The sequence below is a fragment of the Micropterus salmoides genome, unplaced genomic scaffold (assembly GCF_014851395.1).
Source record: "Micropterus salmoides isolate LMB-PRFRI ecotype aquatic unplaced genomic scaffold, ASM1485139v1 Ms_hic_scaffold_21, whole genome shotgun sequence".
Classification (NCBI taxonomy): Eukaryota; Metazoa; Chordata; class Actinopteri; order Centrarchiformes; family Centrarchidae; genus Micropterus; species Micropterus salmoides.
Genome location: NW_024041262.1, coordinates 17,147,967 through 17,166,170, shown reverse-complemented (window position 1 = coordinate 17,166,170; position 18,204 = coordinate 17,147,967). Strand labels below are relative to the sequence as shown.

Below are 18,204 nucleotides of genomic sequence, written 5' to 3'. Positions count from 1 at the left end.
GAAAAAGAATGTAGCTTTAAGGGAAATGTGCAGCCGGGTGTGAAATTACAGCCTATAGTGCTACATATTGTACCAGAAGCTCACTCCAAAAACAGTAACAAAAAGAGAAATCATCCCCTAACCTGACCAGGAGGCAGAGCGCGAGATGTGGCCGTCTGCCCCAAAGAGGTGCCCCCCAACCCCACCTACCCCCCGCAAAAAATGACCAAATATGTGGCGAAAGTGCCTTCTTAAAAACATAACCAGGAAAATTAGCAAATCACCTCAAATTATTATTTATATATTTGAAAAGGCATTATTATTATTATTATTATTATTATTATTACCTCTTTAGGAATTCAAACATTTTAAATCAGTAATTGATTGCAATTTTGATTATTTTCAGACTTTTATTTATTTATTTTAACGGTTATAAAAATGTATTTATGTGCTATTTTGTTTTTGTTTTATGCCTCACCTTTTATTACTTGCGTTTTTTGTTTTACACTTTAAAATACTTTGTTACTTTGTTTAAAAAAAGTACTTCAGAAATTAACTTTATTATTGCTGCATATGCCTATATTTATTCTATTATCTAACCTATATATTTTAATTTTAAAAAATCACGTTCTTTTGTGAAATAAACATTTTTTATGTTATTTAAAACCTTACAAATTTCTATAGACACAGGTTTTTTTTTAAATAGGGTATTTATAGGATCCAAAATAATGCTCCTTCACTATGCCTCCTTAAGTTTAGTTTCCCTTTCAGATGACTTTATAGTGCAGGTTTTTTTAGGGAAAGTCTTATCTGCTGTTTCTTTGCAACACCATATATGGATCTATGCTTATCGATAATTGTTCCAATTGTTCATCAGTTTGACCACAGACACTCAAGTGCACCCCAAGTTTTACTTTTTTGGACCACTTCGACAGCGCCTTTGAATTTGAGAAACTATACAGCGCCATCTACAGAAGCCAAGCGGCACTGCTGCGTACAGATCAATTTTACTTCCAACCATCACCACTGCTCCCACTTTGGACCAGTGCGATCATCACACCATCAGTATGTAGTACGTAAAAAGGTCAATACATATGCATTTATACATATTAGCCACCAGTTTTAACATTTTGTACATCAAATTAAAGTAAGAAATAAAGCTGAAAGCAAATTATTTTAGGCCTACTTGGGTTCCAGAGCGGACATTTGGACAGATGAGCAAGAAAATAAAATTCAAAGATAAAATTCAAAGAAGGATGGTGCAAAATCCGGGTTTTCAGGAGACCTTTGCACACATGGATATTCCTGTATATTCCCAGAGACAGGCTGTTGGTCCGTGTAATAAAAGGGAAAAAAAGACCAGAAAGAAGAACAAATTTAAAAATTAATCTCTATTTCATTGATTCAAAACTTACAAATAAGCAAGCATACAATTCACAGCTGTTTAAATGTCTAATAAACTCTGATATTTGCAACTTCGAATCCATTCCTTATTTATCTCCCTCCCCTTCCTGCCGGTGTGTCAGACCCAGAGACCTCCTCATTTGGACCCCCGGCTTTTACGTTGGCGAATCACAAAGTGTTGGCATCTATTGCCTTTGTCTGACAAGTCATCCATATAAGCAAAAGGGGGGTCTGCAGAGGGGAGGAGAGTGGGGGGGACGGGGGGGGACGGGAGGGTTGCAGCTTTTAGAACCACAGACACAGAGAGAGGCTTCATTCCCAGCCCAAAGATCCAGCCTAACGCATCCAGCGCAACAGAGAAACCCGTCGTGTATGTGTGTGTATGTGTGTGCGTGTTTCTCCGCCGTTTGTGACGCTTGAATCAAGGCCACCAGGATTGAGGAGATACCGGGCCCTGCACGCTGGACCTCAACGTTTCATTCTCTTAAAAGAAACGCGTTGTGCTCGTTGGCACGCTGTGAGAATTACCTCTTGTCACTCCACGGCTGTGAAAAAATACCGATAAACTAAACCCAGGTCGTATTCCTGAAACAATCCTCCGGTCATGCTGCGCACCTGCCAGACCTCCGCTCCCGGACCGGACTGTTGAAGAAAAGAAAGGCAACTTTTGGGGGAAGAAGTTGCCACCAGATCGGTTGTTGAAGCGGGGGTGGAGGGGGCAAACTAAGTCCCTCCATCGAGTAGAATCACCTTTTTTTCTTCACATTTTCATCCTTGACAGGAAGGCGAAACGGCGACTTCAGTTGATTATCTCTCTTTCCTTTGCTATCCAATGGATATTCACTGCAAAGCAGACCCCTTTACAGCGATGCACCGTAAGTAGCACAACCCGAGCTGCTCTGCCACTGCAGCTTTTAGCCTACATGAATGCGGATAAAAAAAAAAGAATGAGATGAAATCATTTCTGCATATTTCAAAGGCCGGTAGCACAGAACATGTCGAGTTTCATGTGCTAACTGCATCTTGAAAACAAACAGTTACAAGATAATAAACAGACGTGCATGCAAAAATGGGAACATAAGGTTGATGGTGGAATAAAGAATCACCTCATATTTCACACCTGACCTTATGTGTGCCAATTTCAGCCAATAAAACCCTTTTAAAAAATCTTTAAAAATACAATAAATAACAACAAGACTTCTGGGCACAGAGCAGTGATGTGCAGAAATTAAACTTGCCATAGTAAACAAAGAACATGCGTTGCCAGGTACTCTGTAATTTACACGTGTATCACCCTCCAGCTTCCCGCGCACTGTGTGTTTGTGTGTGTGCAGGCTATGTGTGTGGTGTGTGTGTGTGTCAGTTTAGGCCTAATAAGTCAGGACACATTAGTTACACATGTATTATTCAAATTATTCAAATAACTGCAAGTCCAACTTTAGCCCACATAGAGTGTGGTTTACTTGTAATTTGGTGGATGTGTGTGAATAATTGATGCCCTCTTAATTTACTAAATAATATGTAATGTGAGTAATCAAAGCTCGTTCAATTATTTAAAATTACCATGCAGGGAAGATGAGCGAGCTTGCAACTTAATAGCCAACATGAGCCGTGAAGCTGCTTATAAAATATGAGCTCTGTGTTTTGACTGTGAGGAACTTTAAAGTGCTAGAGACTCAAATAAATTAATATATTTTTTAATTATTTTCACAAATTAAACAGCAGTTAGGACACAGGCTCATGGCTCAGTGTACGTTGGACTTAATGTAGCTGCTAAATGTATGAGTTTTACATTAACAGTGTGACAGATGAAAAAATACATATATATATGCAGCAGAATTAGGTGTTAAACACATGAATGCAACCATGTGTTTTGTTTTGTAATGTGTGGCATTATTGTAATTCATTGCAATTTTAAAAGGTTAAAGATAAATTGTTTTGTTTTAAACACAAGAGGATGGACAAAAAGACAAAATCTGGTTCCATTAAAAAATAATATATATCTAAACATGCACATGCACTATATGACACTTAAGATGCAGTGTTGTGATCATCTCTACTCTGTGCCTTCTCTTAAATCACCAAAACTTCCAAATCCTCTTTTATCCATGAATTATTTGGAATAATGCCTGACAAAATATTATTAGTTGGTCATTGTGCTGTTTTCATGAAACGTTTAAAACACAGACAAGTAAGGGGCCTCAGTGATGGCTTTAAACAACTTTCTGATTTGTACAAAAAAAAAAAGAAAAGAAAATAATAATAATAGCCTAAGAGATTTTTTTTTAGAAATATTAACGAATAAGTTTTCATTCAGGAATGTTGAATGTGCAGCATTTCATGCATCCTTAAAGGTTTCTCCATAACACCATAAATACATGTAAATCCACCTGCTCAACAGAAACATGTCAGGGACGTTTAGCCTAGTTATGCTGGCTTATAGAGGATATTTTCCGTCTCTATTTTTGTCTCCGCTAAAATTCAGAAACCATGTCACCTGTGCTTTCCTCTCCCTAACGACTTTATGTAATGTTACGGTTGTGTGTCTGCTGCTGTTGTATCCCACGTAGGGCACGGAGGTGTGAACCAGCTCGGCGGGGTGTTTGTGAACGGCAGACCCCTTCCGGACGTGGTGAGGCAGCGGATCGTGGAGCTGGCCCACCAGGGCGTCCGGCCCTGCGACATCTCCAGGCAGCTGCGGGTCAGCCACGGCTGCGTCAGTAAGATCCTGGGCAGGTGGGTGAAGAGTCTCCGGCCAAGTCCTGCAGCCAGGTAGACTCTGCTGGGTTAAAGGAAGTGGTTGACTATACAGCCATGTACAGTGGGGGGGGCGGTGGTGAAGGAAAACTGAACCTATACAAAACTCAGTTTTTTTCATTTCCAAATTGATTCAATTATATTTTAATCTTACTAAATTACTATTTTTGAAGATTTGTATAGTTCAGCTGGGGTTCTCTTCCATTTTTTTGTATGTGTGTTTATTGAAAAGATGAAAACCATTTTTTAAGAATGACATCTTTGCCGTCTTTTCATGCATGCGCTTATGCGTTTTTTCTTGCATTTTAATTCATTTTTAAGGAAAGCTGTGTTCGTTTAGAGACATCACGAATGTTTGAAGACTCAGTCCAATGTGATAATCTAGTGTGATGTTTTGCTAAGTAAGAGTTTGACTTTCTTGAAATGGTATTCTCACTGTAGCTTCTAATCAGTGGGTGTTATCAGTGCTTTTAAAATTGAAAAAGCAATTAACATCTATAGGCTATCTGCAGAATTGCGTCTTAAATACTGCAAGCTATCTTCTCATTGGAGAATATAATTTTTGTGCAGATACTACGAGACTGGCAGCATCAAACCAGGGGTGATTGGTGGGTCTAAACCTAAAGTGGCCACGCCAAAGGTCGTGGACAAAATCGCAGACTACAAGAGGCAAAACCCAACCATGTTTGCCTGGGAGATCCGAGACAGGCTGCTGGCAGAGGGCGTCTGCGACAACGACACTGTTCCCAGCGTCTCATCCATTAACAGGTAGGAAGCAAAATTCAAATATGACCTTAAAACATGGATACAAACATTGGGATTTTTTTGTCTTTTGTAATTTTTTTTATAGTTTAAACAAACTGGCTGCAGGATGTAAACACTTTAATGAAGAGGGCCGGAAGAGCGCAGATTGAGAATCAGTTATCGCAGTGTATCTGTGCTCAGCGCAACACCCACAGAATATTGTTTGAGCAACTTTGTGCTGCCCGGCACGCCGAGGCTGCCTGAGGTCTCAGAGGTGCAATTCAATCTTTCAGACCAAACTCCCTCAACAATCAGCAGTACATCCAGGACTGAGTGAATCTGTCGAGATGAAAACCGATCAATATTCGGTGACCAGATCCCGTGGCGCTATAAAGCAGGCCAATTTTCTTTAGCACATCTAATGTGCTTGAGCTGCTATACACATACAAACGGAGGGAGAGCAGCACTGGATTTTCTGCTGAGTTTTTTTTTAAGAAAACGGAATTGAGGGGTGTGTGTGTGGGGGGGGGGGGGGTAGATTGGCTGTAATTCGTGCAAATCACGTCACGTGTCACGTGAAAATAAGATAAGATAATAATAAAAAAATGTGCAGAATTACATTGTAGGCTAATAAGGCAAAAAAAAAAAAAACGCTTCCTGTGAGGCTTAAAAGTCACTTCCTGTTGATCAAGAAGACTCCTGATTTAAATCCTTGCATTTAAATTCAAGGTGATACCTTGCTGTAATTAATATTGATGTAACATTATGATGATGCATAAAAGTGCAAGTATCAATTTTGCCTTGATTGTGGCATTAAACCACACATAAAAGGCTTATGTGACAAATGATCTATATATATTTAACATTTCAAGGATCATTATTTATGCTACATATCTTCTGCTTTCTTAAAGCAATTCGTAAACAGCATTTTAGTTATAGAATGGCAGCTACAGGAGGACCCAGGACAGCCCCCCCACCCCACCCCTCCTCACCTCTCCTCACCCCTCCTCACCCCCCCACCAGAGATCCCTGGTGATGAACTTTGGTTAAGAGGCACTGTTCCATAGAGCCAGCATCAGCATTACATTTTAATGAGCTGATGGGAGAGCATGGACAGCTCCACACAAGACATCTTTTAAATAGAGAAAAGGCTGAAGAAAATTCATTTCATGCTTCGTGGCTGCTTAAAAAGCCCCATTTAAGGAGGCTCAGACACATGTATGTGATAAATTCAAAACGTACATTAATATCATTAAAAGAGCCCCATAAAGTTTTTTTTTTTTCAATTCCAATTAAAGCTTTCTATTTTGGACCGGGGGGAGCCTTATGTGTCTTTGTTTATGTGGGAAATTAAATTGTGAATACAAAGAACTGTAATTCTATCAGCCAAATACAGTATGAGAGCTACTTAGAATTTCTATTAAGGCTTAATGCTGAATATTTTCCTTTTTTTTTAAGAAGAAGAAATGCAAGATTTCAATAGTTGGCTCTGTACTCCAGTGCCACACACACACACACACACACACACACACACAATGGAACATACACACGAATGAGGTGACACGCACATTTGTTTTGATTTAGCTGGAGGTTAATATTTCAATACATGCTTGAATTTCTAAAGGAGCAGTCTGAAAAAATCAATGAAAACATCTTTAGTGTTTCAATCACTGTAGCTGACTTGATTCCAGACCATCTGAAGCTACTACTATGTTGTTGTTTTTTTAAAATCCCTACAAAAATTAAGTTTGTCTTAAAATAAATGACAAGAGAAATTTTCACTCAAAGAGTTTTTCCCGTTAAGACGATTCAGAATTAAAAACAAAAAGCGAAAGACTGGAACCAAGGTCTTTTCCAGTTGGATGATTCTGACTGGGGCCAGTCGTGGGTTATTGTGGCAGACAGTCTGACCTCAGGACTGTTGACAAAAGAGGATGCTCTATTTAAACACCTTTCCCCTGCATGCATTATTAAATGTGACAGAGATAGTGTTGTAGTACGAGTCAGGGCCACCACAACCGACAAGTAACGCTACTCTGTTGGTAGACATAAACAAAAAAAGGTCCTCAATGGTACTAGATATTATTGATTCAGAAGGAAAGCAATTTTAATATTTCTTGAGGGGATTTTCAGCAACAGCCAGGTCATTAATTCATTCTCCCAAATTGCTTATTCAATATCAAGAACATGGATACCAAATAAAGTCTTTGAATTTATGTAGCACACACAAGTCAAGGGGTCGAATAACTGTTATGGGGAGAAGTGAAAAAAAAAATGAAAACATCAATATGCTCTTTCTGGAAAGGCTTGTTGTTAGGTAGTTTTGCCTCCAAGGGGAGTTTTTCTTTTCTCTTTTTTTGGCACCTACAGTAACGTCAATATCCAAATCATCTGATGCATTTCTGGATAATATGGACAAAAATGCAAGAGGAGTGTCTTTGAAATTGTAATCTGAGTGGGTAAATATTTTCATTCCACTGAATAAAAGAATAAATAAAAATAAAATAAATAAAGGACAAAGGAACAAATTCTGAATTGTGCAAAGAAATCAACCCTAAAAGGATCCGTAGACCTGACCCAGCCTGTTTTCCATGTGCTTTAAAATAGCTCTTGTGGCATTCATGATGAATAGTTTTAAAGTTTTCAAATTATTGTGACAGCTCCCTTTCTCCCCAAGTGCCATTCAGATTAAAGGAATCTAATGCTGGCGTAAGCTTGTGCAAGGCAATAAGGAACTATTGCTTTCCTGTCACATATAATTTATAGCTTTCTATTTGCATCTGTTTGCCCGTGTGACTAATCCCCAACTTTTGCTCCCCAAGCCCCGATCAATACAACCTCATCCGTATTGGCACATGTGGGCCACTGGTTCTACTGAGATGTTTGATCTGGGCAGCAAAAGGCTACTATAGGGCTGTGATCAGCCCCTGTGAACCCACCCTCCACTCCACCACCACCACACACACACACAGTGGGGGGGAGAGAGAGCTGATTAGTGCGGGCCAGGTAGAGTCAGTGAAGCTGATCATTGAGGTGAATTGATGTGATTTCATGCTTTATTTGCAAGATCACTCAGACCAAAAGTGCAATGAAGACTTTTCTCCACACCTCACCTTAGATCCAGTCTTGCGTATGCGTTGCGTCTGATCTCTTAATCACACAATATCTCCATAGTAGCTGCTGTGACCGAACAGTGCGCTCACATTAGGGGCAGTTTGGAAATCTACAGGAAGGGAAGTCGGGGTCATAGAAAAGCAGCAGTGACAAATTATTATTATTATTTTTTTCCACCAGGATCATCCGAACAAAAGTCCAGCAGCCTTTCCATCCATCTCCAGATGGGACATCCCTGTCAGCACCAGGCCATACTATAGGTAACGCTGCAGCTCACGACATCAGCTTCAGCAGGGGCATCATATGGAATCACAGCACATGCTGTACATGCATGTATTCATTTTATTCATGTCTTTTTTTCCCCAGTACCAAGCACAGCCTCTCCGCCTGTAACCAGCGCCTCCAATGACCCTGCAGGATCGTACTCCATCAATGGGATTCTGGGTATTCCACGATCCAATGGTGAAAAGAGGAAACGAGATGAAGGTAAGATAATATTTTTTTGTCCTGAGGGGGAAAAAACACATAAGCTCAGCTCAGGATTAGTATTCAGAAATGTCTAAAATCCTAGAAATAAAAAAAGCTAAAAAAAAAATAGAATTATTTGCAGCTTTATGCTCTAAAACCCAATTTGCTGAACTTGCAATTGCAACATTAAATTGCTGCTTCAGTTCCAGTAGATGACCCTTATAAAACACCTAAGTCTGAACTCTGTTACACCGCTGTGTCAATCTGCCAAGGAGTCTTTTGATTTGAAGACACGACCTCCACTGTTGTCTCCTGCAATTAATCTTTATGGAAGTGATTAAAGGGCTTTAGATAATTACATGTCAAGATGATGTAGCCAACCACCCGGGTCAGTCAAGAAAGCCGCTATAGCTCTGTAGAAGGCTTTTTTTTGTCTTTAATAAAAGTGGCTCCATTTCTGCTGCTGAAGTAGTAGGTTAGTGGATATAAGGGGGCCTGAGGCGATATAGATTATTGGTCCTGTAAGCAATAGGCTTCCTTAATGTCACTACATAAGTAGCTGAGAATAGCTAAACAGACTCATTCATGTTAAAAGGCATGTATGGGTATGGAGGGATGATGTGGTTGCTGAAAAGGGGCAGTTATCTCAAACAGGGTGGGGAATGAGTGCCTTATTTCTTCAGTGCTCTGGAATGAGAGCTAATCAGAGCACGGCAGTAGTTTACATAGCATCTTCTTTGTTCTGGCGTTTGTTGAGAAGCATGGGGGTTTGCGGGATATTGAGTGGAATTGATGTTTTATGTGCGTGCAGGGAGGGAGGGATGACTAATGACCTGTCAGAGGTAGATTTCCTGGCAAAGATATAAAAACCAGCATGACGTGGACATGGCAAATGACATAATCAAGTCTTTCCCTGTAAGAGATGCAATCGCGGGGGCATAATACAAACGTCTGGTATTTTCAAGGGTTCATTTTCAGTCGTTCGAGGACCTTTCATATTAGCCAGGGTGTAATGTCTAGTCACTGAATGATAGAATGCATACATTTCTATGCAGATTGCCACTGAAGGGCAAAGTGGTATTAAAGGGTATGGGGAGGAATAAGGTATGTGTGTGTGACGGGGAGAGCTGGCCTGTTTTGTGGAGGTCTTCCAGGTGACAGCGCCATGTTTCTAGGGCTATTCAGTCTCAAATGATTCCCCTGATGTGCTGCCATTTCTGTGATTTAGGTGCTCGGCCAACATTACGATGAAAGAGAAGAAAGGTGTGCGTGTGTGTGCGCTTGTGTGTGCGTCAGGGTAGGACTTGCACTGAGGGTGACGGAGGGAGCTGTGGTTCTTATATACTCTCTCAACGGCCAGCTGGTGCCTACCTGGAACCACAGGGTCAGGGATACTTTATCTTTCCAAAAGATAAACCCCAGGCCTTGGCCGCGCACACACGGTTGCGAAAGCAATGTCTCGCCTCAGGCCACAGTTTGTAAGAATAGTATATTACCTACTATGTTACCCTGTAGACACTATTGTCCTGTTGCTGTCTTCTTTTAAAGTGCACCTTACCCTAAAAACAAAAACAAATAAAACCACCTGAATTTCAATATTTTGCAGCTTGTAGGCTGGAGTAAGCTCTAAAAAAGGGCTGTAGCCTTAATTTAGGACACTAAAGTTGCTATCAGTATTTTGGGGGTGGGGGTGAAGGTTTTTGCAACCATGAGTAACTTTTAATTCAAGGGTAAATTGAATGTCATCAAGAAAATAGTAAGTAATTTTATTTTGATATTTAGGCTGCAGCTGCAGTATGTCATAACCCAGGGGTGTATATGGCCTTACATAACCATGTATTATTATTTTGGGTGTGTATTGTTGAAAGAACATCATAACAGATGCCATATTTGACTATATTTCCCATAGATACCAGTAACTGTTTTTAGGGGCCTTCTTTCTTGTCATTCATTCATTCATTTGCACATGCATTGCAACATTTACACTGAAACGACAAGATGTTTAGTCCCTTTTTAAGAAATGATCAAATGCTATAACCATAAGCCTGCTGGTTTACTGGTCTTTTTTCTAACCAAACAAGGAAAAAGACACTACATTAAAGACCTTAGTATGTGGAAAGTCCTGGCTCTAAAACCAAACAAATAGAAGTAACAAATATATTTGTGCCATTACTGTCATGTTTCATGGTCAATTTTGGTTGAAAAAAAGTGTTTTCAATGGTTTCAGTGTTGCCTTGTTTGCTATTCAGACATATTTTGCTTCGCTCAGTAGGCAGTAGTCTATATCCAGTTAATGCTTGGATTAAATTTCCTCACAGCACAGTAGCTTGCCTGAGCCCTATTTAACTTGGTAAGCCTCATGATGATTATGGCACAAGCAGTCATTATCAAGGGTTGAAAACATGAACAAAAATGAGCGAAGGAAAGGAGGGTAAGGGTTAGGGAGGGGAGGCGGTGTGCAACACAAGCCCCGCTGAAATGAATTGGCTGTGTAGCCCCCAGTATTTGTTTTAGGCAGTCGCTGTGGCTCTCTGCCAAGCAGGCAGACAGCTCCTAAGTTTCCAAGTCAGCAGTGCCCTTAAAAAAGGTCCCCCATTACAGGAGGGATGTAGAGATAATGTAGTGTGACACACGTTATGTACACTGGGTCTCGGCAAGAGGAGCTTCAGGGACACAGGTGTCATAAGAGCCATTAATCTGCTATTGTCACATGTTATTGCAAATTAAAAGTAGCATGTTACACTTGGCAGCCATTGTTGCGGATGGACAGAGTGAGGGAGAGAGAGAGAGAGGGAGACCTCTGGAGATGGTGTCTGTGGTGACCACGGCTGTCCGCACGTTTTACAAAGTGACATATATTAGAATGTGCAATTCTGCAGAGAAAAGCTATTACCTCACAGATTAACATCCAAGTACCCCACATCCCAACTTCTCCACCCCCACTGCTTCTGGCTTCAGAAAGGACAAAGGAGAAGCTGCTTAAATACAAATCTTTCATACAGTATCTCATGTTTAAGTACGAATCTGCTTTTAATGGATGTTTTTCTTCACCTTCTTGTTATTAGTGAGCGTGTGAGAGAGCTGAATTGACCCTAGTAGACAGGTTGGAGGACTGTTGAGAACATGCAGCGTCCATGAAGTGTGTCCGGTCTTTCAAAGTCATATCACACGTCCTTTCAGAGCTGCCCCACAAATTGCACAATCAGACCTGTAGATGATTCTTAATTTCAGCGATTCTCATTGCTTTCTCGCTTTGTGTCAGGGCTTTCTTCTTGATTTATGAGAGAAATACTAAGAGAGAAATTTCATGATAAGATGATCATCATATATTTCAAAAGCCAACAACAATAGCCAGTGGCAGTCAGAATGGATGTGATTCCGCGCTTCAGTAGCTGTTGAATTAATTATTTCTCCTCTCTGAGCGTCATGAGGACTGAACCGATGTGTGTGGATGGAGATGAGTGATGGAGCGGGCCGCCGTCACACCCTGCTCTGTGTATCAGCATCTGTTTGGGGGGAGAAGAAGAATCAACACAGGAACTCAGAGTGCAGCAAAATGTCAGCACCTAAGTGTAACCTCCAAATTAGATTAATAAGGTCTTTAAAAGCTCAGAAACATCACAAAAATATTGGTGGCCAACAGCAAGCAATGTTTACAAAATGTTCCCTTCTGAATTGTGTGAGTAATCGTACATAGGCCTGCATTATTATTTGAATTCAATGTTTAGCATATAAAATGTCAAGAAATACAAAAAAAAAATCCTGTTCCCCAGAGCCCAATGTGACGTTTTGTAATTTCCTTCCTACAATTATTTAAAACTGAGAAAGGCAGTAAATTTGAAAGTGCAAACAGAGAATTTTGGGGCATTTTTCAACTATCACAATTTTTCTTGATTAATTTTTAAGCAATCTACTAATAAATTTATCGTCTAATCCCTTTCACCACTAATCACCACAGCTTTGGTGATGCAGAACAAACATATCACGTTCCAAATACAGTATTTCATTTATGTTTACATAATCAAAACATTCAATTAGAAAAACAAAATGCGGCTGAGTTCATCCAATTTGTTTTAATTTGATTTCATTAGCCAAGAATTGAATCAGGCGGTAAATTATTGAGGTGTATTATTGTGAAATACATAACAATGTGTTATGGGAGCGAGAGTCTATGTATGTTGACATGTTATTTAAACAAGGAGCAGACTGAGTGGGGAGGGGTTAAGATCATTCGGGGGGGGGGGCGGGGGATTTCATGACCTCAAGGTGCCAGCTCAACTCCCCATGCCGCAAACAAGACCTTAGAAACTCTATTTTCACTGCGTGAAAAAGCTCAAACTTTTATTCGGAAATCATTCTTTTCCTCTATTGGAGTCAAACTCTCAGAAAAAACAACTATTCATACTCTATCTACACTTGATTCACGATGATTGTCCTGTTTTTGTTTGGAGGGCTGTCACTCAGACTCACTCAGACTCCTGAAGTTGCTGTTGGCTAAAGCCTCCTGCTAGGGGTCGCGACCTCTGGGTGCCAAACCCGCAGAGAGGAGTCTGCTTTATAGAGCTGGTTATCTGATCTGATAGACGCTGCTCCCTCGTTACCGGAGTGTTAATACAGGCCGATGTCAAGATGAATACACTCAACTCCAGTGATGATCAATAAACGACCACAGAGCGGGACAAGCGTGTAACGCACCGACAAAGCCATTGTGGTCAAAGATTAGTATAATGGGCGGATTTGGAAATGTCCAAATAATGGATCTGTCTTCTTATAGTGATGATAAGTGCTTAAAGATACTTAAACACAAAAACACATGAAAACTTTTTCTAATTGTAAATATGTCAGTCAAACATTAATAATTTGTGACTAAATGAGCAAAAAACAGACATTAAGTTAAAAAAAACAGAACTAGTACAAATTAATAAGAATGTAACTCCCAAAAAGTCAACTAGTCAGGTGCTTTGTCAGGTGGTATCTTCTGGCCAACATACCAAACAAACAAGCCACCATCAGATTTGTGTATTGTTGAATTGTGTTTCATCAAAATACCATGCCAGCTTTGTCTGAGCTCCGATGAAACACAAATGCAGAAATCTCTCGTGAAATAACCAGTATTCCTCTAACTTAAAAAAAAAGAAGAACTTGACTCATCCTTCAAATGATATGACTAAATACATTGCTTGTAACTGCCCTTCAGAATGGCACACAAAAGCATTTTCTGATCTGATGTCTCTGAAATGTCACTGTTGAAAAATAAATTGGTTTTATCATCTTACACAGTTGGGGTTTGGTTAGGTTTAGGAACAAAAACAACTTGTTTAGGGTTAGGGAAAGAGCATGGTTTGGGTTAAAACCTTTTTTAAGAGACCTTTGTGGTTAGGGAAGGTTAGGGAACAATCATGGTCATGGTTAAAAGACACTAACTTTGACTGTCGGTAGGAAACGAAAAGCAAACAGTTGACTCCTGTGTTAAAGTCTGACACTTTGTAGCTCTGTAATAATGTCACACTACTTTCTCCTTTGCTCCTGACGGACTGGAGTCATAATTTCTATGACTGCTTGAGGGCTTTGTCTCTTAAATGTACACACATGTAATTTCTGGGCATTTGCTAAAGCCGCTGATGCTATAGTTTGTTTTTGGGGAGGACAGTCTTGGAAGTGATCAAGGATGCATAAACTTGATTTACGCTCGAGAAAGCATAATTACACCAAAATTATCTTCATCACCAAAACACAGTCGTTGCTGATCTGTCAGATGGGAATGAGTAGTTGAGAGGGCAGATGGGACTGTCCTCCGTCTGAGTGGGAGGAAGAGTGTGTAGGTTGACCCAGGATGGTTTGTCTTGTGTGTGGGAAGTGTATTCCACAGTAGTGAATGACAAATATGGTGGGAGGTATTGATCAGGTGTTGTGGCTCGGGCCAGCTGAGGGAAAGTAATTAATGACTCTATTTGCTTTGGTAGCAAAGAGAACAATTGAGTTTGATGAAGTGACAAGCAGTAGCTATAGCAGGTGAGTGCCTTCACTGAGGCTGTGCAGAAAATGTGCTGAATATTCACCTGAATGTCCCGAAATGTTCAGATGAGCAACAGATTGGGAAAAATCTGTAGTTTTCAGTTATGTTAACCTCTTAAAGGAATAGTTCAACCTATTCACTTTTTTTTCCAAGAGTTGCATGAGTCATATCTGCCTGTTAGGTATGAAGCTACAGTCAGGACACACTAAGCTTTAATCCGTCGCTTGTCATTTTTGTTGCTGATTGGAAGATTTTTTTTAAAACTTTTGGTCCGAGCCAGGCTAGCTGTTTCCCCTTGTTTCCAGTCTTTATAATAATAATAATAATCTTTATTTGTAGAGCACTTTTCAAAAACAAGTTACAAAGTGCTTTAACAAGTGTAAAGACAATAATACAAAAACAAGACAATAATACAAAAACAAGAGACAATAATACAAAAACATGCTATGCTAAGCTAACAATCTCCTGACTGTAGCTTCATATTTACAAGACAGACACAAGAATGATCTTGATCTTCTAATTATTAAGCAAATGTCATCTAAAATACTTAAAAACTATAGCTATAAAAACACGACATCTTGGGTTTGATTACACCACTCAGCTTTATAAAAAGGTTGGAACAGGCAGGTACATAATACACATCACTGTCCTGTGAAAAATATGTATTAATAAGTATTATAATATGTAAAAATAAGTATTTCCAACATATCAGCCTTATGTAAACTTAGAAAACACTTACTTTTTAAGCTAGATTACAAAGCTTTCTTGAGTTAATTTGGTTAATTTTGAAATGGTTGAGAAGCATACCTAATAATTCAGTTTATGTGTCACAAAATTTGGAGTTATGTGGTTTTCACTGAAAAGTGGCATACTCTCATACAGTGTGGAAAAAATGCAAGAATACAGAGGTAATGTCAAGGGTTTCACAAACTACACACCATGACAGATGACACTTTGAAGGGTAAATGGTTGTGATGCACCAGTCCAACCTTTTCTCTTCCAAAACCGATACCTCAACTCAGGTTATCTGCTTATACTGAGTACAGATCCGCTACCAGTGCTGTCTTTACCCTTATGCAAGGTAACATGAGGACAGATGACCATACCTCCAAAAATCGGCCGCAATGACTGAATTAACTCATAGCAAAAGCGTTTGATTGCTATAATGACACTTACAAGAAGCTAAATTTAATGTGGATCGGTCATATATTGGCCAAAACCAGACCCACCTAATATGGTCAGTTTCAGCACCGATAATGACCCGGCTTATTGGATCGGTGCATCGCTTGTAAATGAGTCCTGCATTCATTTCTGCAGTGAAAACAGAAAAAAATGGTTAACAAGACATAGTTAGCAATCTCAGAACTTATTTATTGCATGACATTTTTGCAGCTATCAGCACAATTTCAGGTTACACACACTCACACGTGCACACACACACACACTCACACACTCTTTTATAGCTCCTTCAGCCCTTCATGGGAGAGTCGGGTTCATCTTCTGGCCTCAGTCTGTGAAAAAAGGTCAAGCAGCAGAATAGAATGGCAATAACCCTCCCAAATGGTACTATCACACAGACATGATTGATCAATTGAATTCCATGGCAGAGAAAAATGTGGGATTAAGTAGAGTATTATACGCACAATGAGTTGAGGCATGATGTTCATTTCAAGTTCATTTCAGCTCCCTCTTGCCACCAGATCAGGCAATCAATAGGGGCCTTGCATATCATATATCACCACTCTCCCACTGAGGGGAGAACATAATCTGCTGCAAATTTAGAATGACAGATTTGTAAGGGAGCTGAAGCTTTCTGGGATCTGGGGAGGAGACATACAGAACACAGCCACTGCAGCCAGGAGAGGTGGGGGGGATGGAGAAAGACTGGGGGAGAGACGGAGGGAGGGAGGAAGGCTAGGATGGTCTGTAAAGGCTTTAACGCGTTGCACACAAGTGACAACAGGAAAAGCTAAGGCATCCTTCTCCCAACAGTCGAGTAATCAGGTCAGGAGTCAGAAGGAAATTCCCGTGTTCTGAGAGCAGGATGATTGAACTAGACTGTAAGATTTTATTCAGCTTCTTGTCCCTCGCCGCTGTTTCCAAATGGAACCACACACTCGCAGAGAATGAAAGCAGTATTGAATTGTGAAAGGGAAATTGTGCTTAAAAAAAACTGCTCTTTATTTCAAGCGAGCAGCAGTCAGGTTTGGGGTGGGAAGGAGGGGTGGGGGAAACCTCTGACTGGAATGAAAAGGCACTATAATGGGCTAGCTGCTGCTTTCATTATTATACATGCTTGCCACAACATGTATATATTTGCAAGTGATGGTAATCCATCAATTACCAGAGGGCTTTCAAATCATGATGGTGGTACTACTGTGGTAGGGGGTGCAAGAAAAAGCCTGTGTGATGTAGCCAGTGGCTCCCTACAACCATTAAGGGGCAGAAAAAACCTGCACTCCATCCCTTTCTGTCCTCCTCAGGTCCCCCACAGAGGTGGTACAGAAAACACATGAGGAGAATATAAAGTGCATAGCTTGAAGTGAAGGCCAGCTTCCCAGGGTCAGTGTCTCGATTGTTGCTCTTTCTTCTTGTAGATGGTTCAGATGGTTCTGGCCCAAACAGTGATTCTCAGGGTAGTGTGGAGAGTTTACGGAAACACCTTAGGGCAGATGCCTTCACTCAGCAGCAGCTGGAAGCATTGGACCGGGTCTTTGAACGCCCCTCTTACCCTGACGTCTTCCCTACATCGGAGCATATCAAACCTGAACAGGTTAGTAGCACTGCAACTTACAACTATTTATTTTTCTTCGCATACAGTAAATACACCCAAATTGTGCATGTGATGCTGAATGAAGAAAAAAATACACTTATGTCACAAATATTCCCAAACCATCTCCAGAAACGAAAGCTAATTAAACAAACGTCTGAGATGTCCACGCACTGGATTACTACCCAGCATGTATAATGCTGGAGGGATCACCAGGAAAACTCCCACACATTATTGATTTTATGATGAAAAACACATTCCTTGTATCCCCTATAATTGAGAATAACAGTAAGGCAACATGAAATTAATCAATACCTAGATTTTTCTTCATTTATGCTGTGTTATTCAACTGCTGCTCCTTGCCTTTGTTGTTTATTTTCCAATTCTTTGTCATATCTTGATGTTTAATGACTCATGCAGTCTCAAAGGCTGCATTTATTGTAACATGTATTCATGAAATGAATGCATTAAAACTGTATATCCATGCTCCTTCGTTCTGACATTAAAACCACACTCGCCATCCATCCTCATTTAAAAAAATTAAGAGGCATGTTGGGAACAGCCACCCCCACGCCAAAACGACACCCAGAAACCACCGCTTATTAAAAGCTCTGGGCTTATTACAATGGATAACCTTTATTTACTTTCATTATACTATTAAACAACAAGAGACTATTAATTTCTCCCACCAAACTACAAGTTGGACCCATAAAGCAAAAGCAGTCGCCTAATTGAGTTCATTTTAATTTCTCTCCAATCGGGGCGAATTACGCAGGTGATAAATCAGTGGGACAGGCCTCACCTCCAGAAGAGGGCCTAATTTGCAGCTAATTACAAAGCTGATTTCTACTGGAAGATCAATACCAAAACGAATTGGAAATGACTTGCAATCACAAAGAGCGTCAGGGAGAGTATTAAAAGGCAGAGGGAAAAGGGTTAGACAAAAAAAAAA

At 40.1% G+C, this 18,204-nt stretch overlaps 1 protein-coding gene across 1 annotated transcript in view; it reads left to right on the top strand.

The window, feature by feature from the left end:
* Positions 1–2,166: 2,166 nt before the first annotated feature.
* Positions 2,167–18,204, top strand: part of pax2b (paired box 2b) — a 30,315-nt gene continuing 14,277 nt past the window's right edge. Inside the window, exons 1-7 of the mRNA XM_038734970.1 lie at positions 2,167–2,258; positions 2,924–2,926; positions 3,954–4,119; positions 4,711–4,908; positions 8,179–8,258; positions 8,365–8,484; positions 17,080–17,255. Of these exons, the coding sequence (XP_038590898.1) occupies positions 2,216–2,258; positions 2,924–2,926; positions 3,954–4,119; positions 4,711–4,908; positions 8,179–8,258; positions 8,365–8,484; positions 17,080–17,255 (786 nt within the window). The 5' untranslated portion in view covers positions 2,167–2,215. The remainder of the gene's footprint in view (positions 2,259–2,923; positions 2,927–3,953; positions 4,120–4,710; positions 4,909–8,178; positions 8,259–8,364; positions 8,485–17,079; positions 17,256–18,204) is intronic.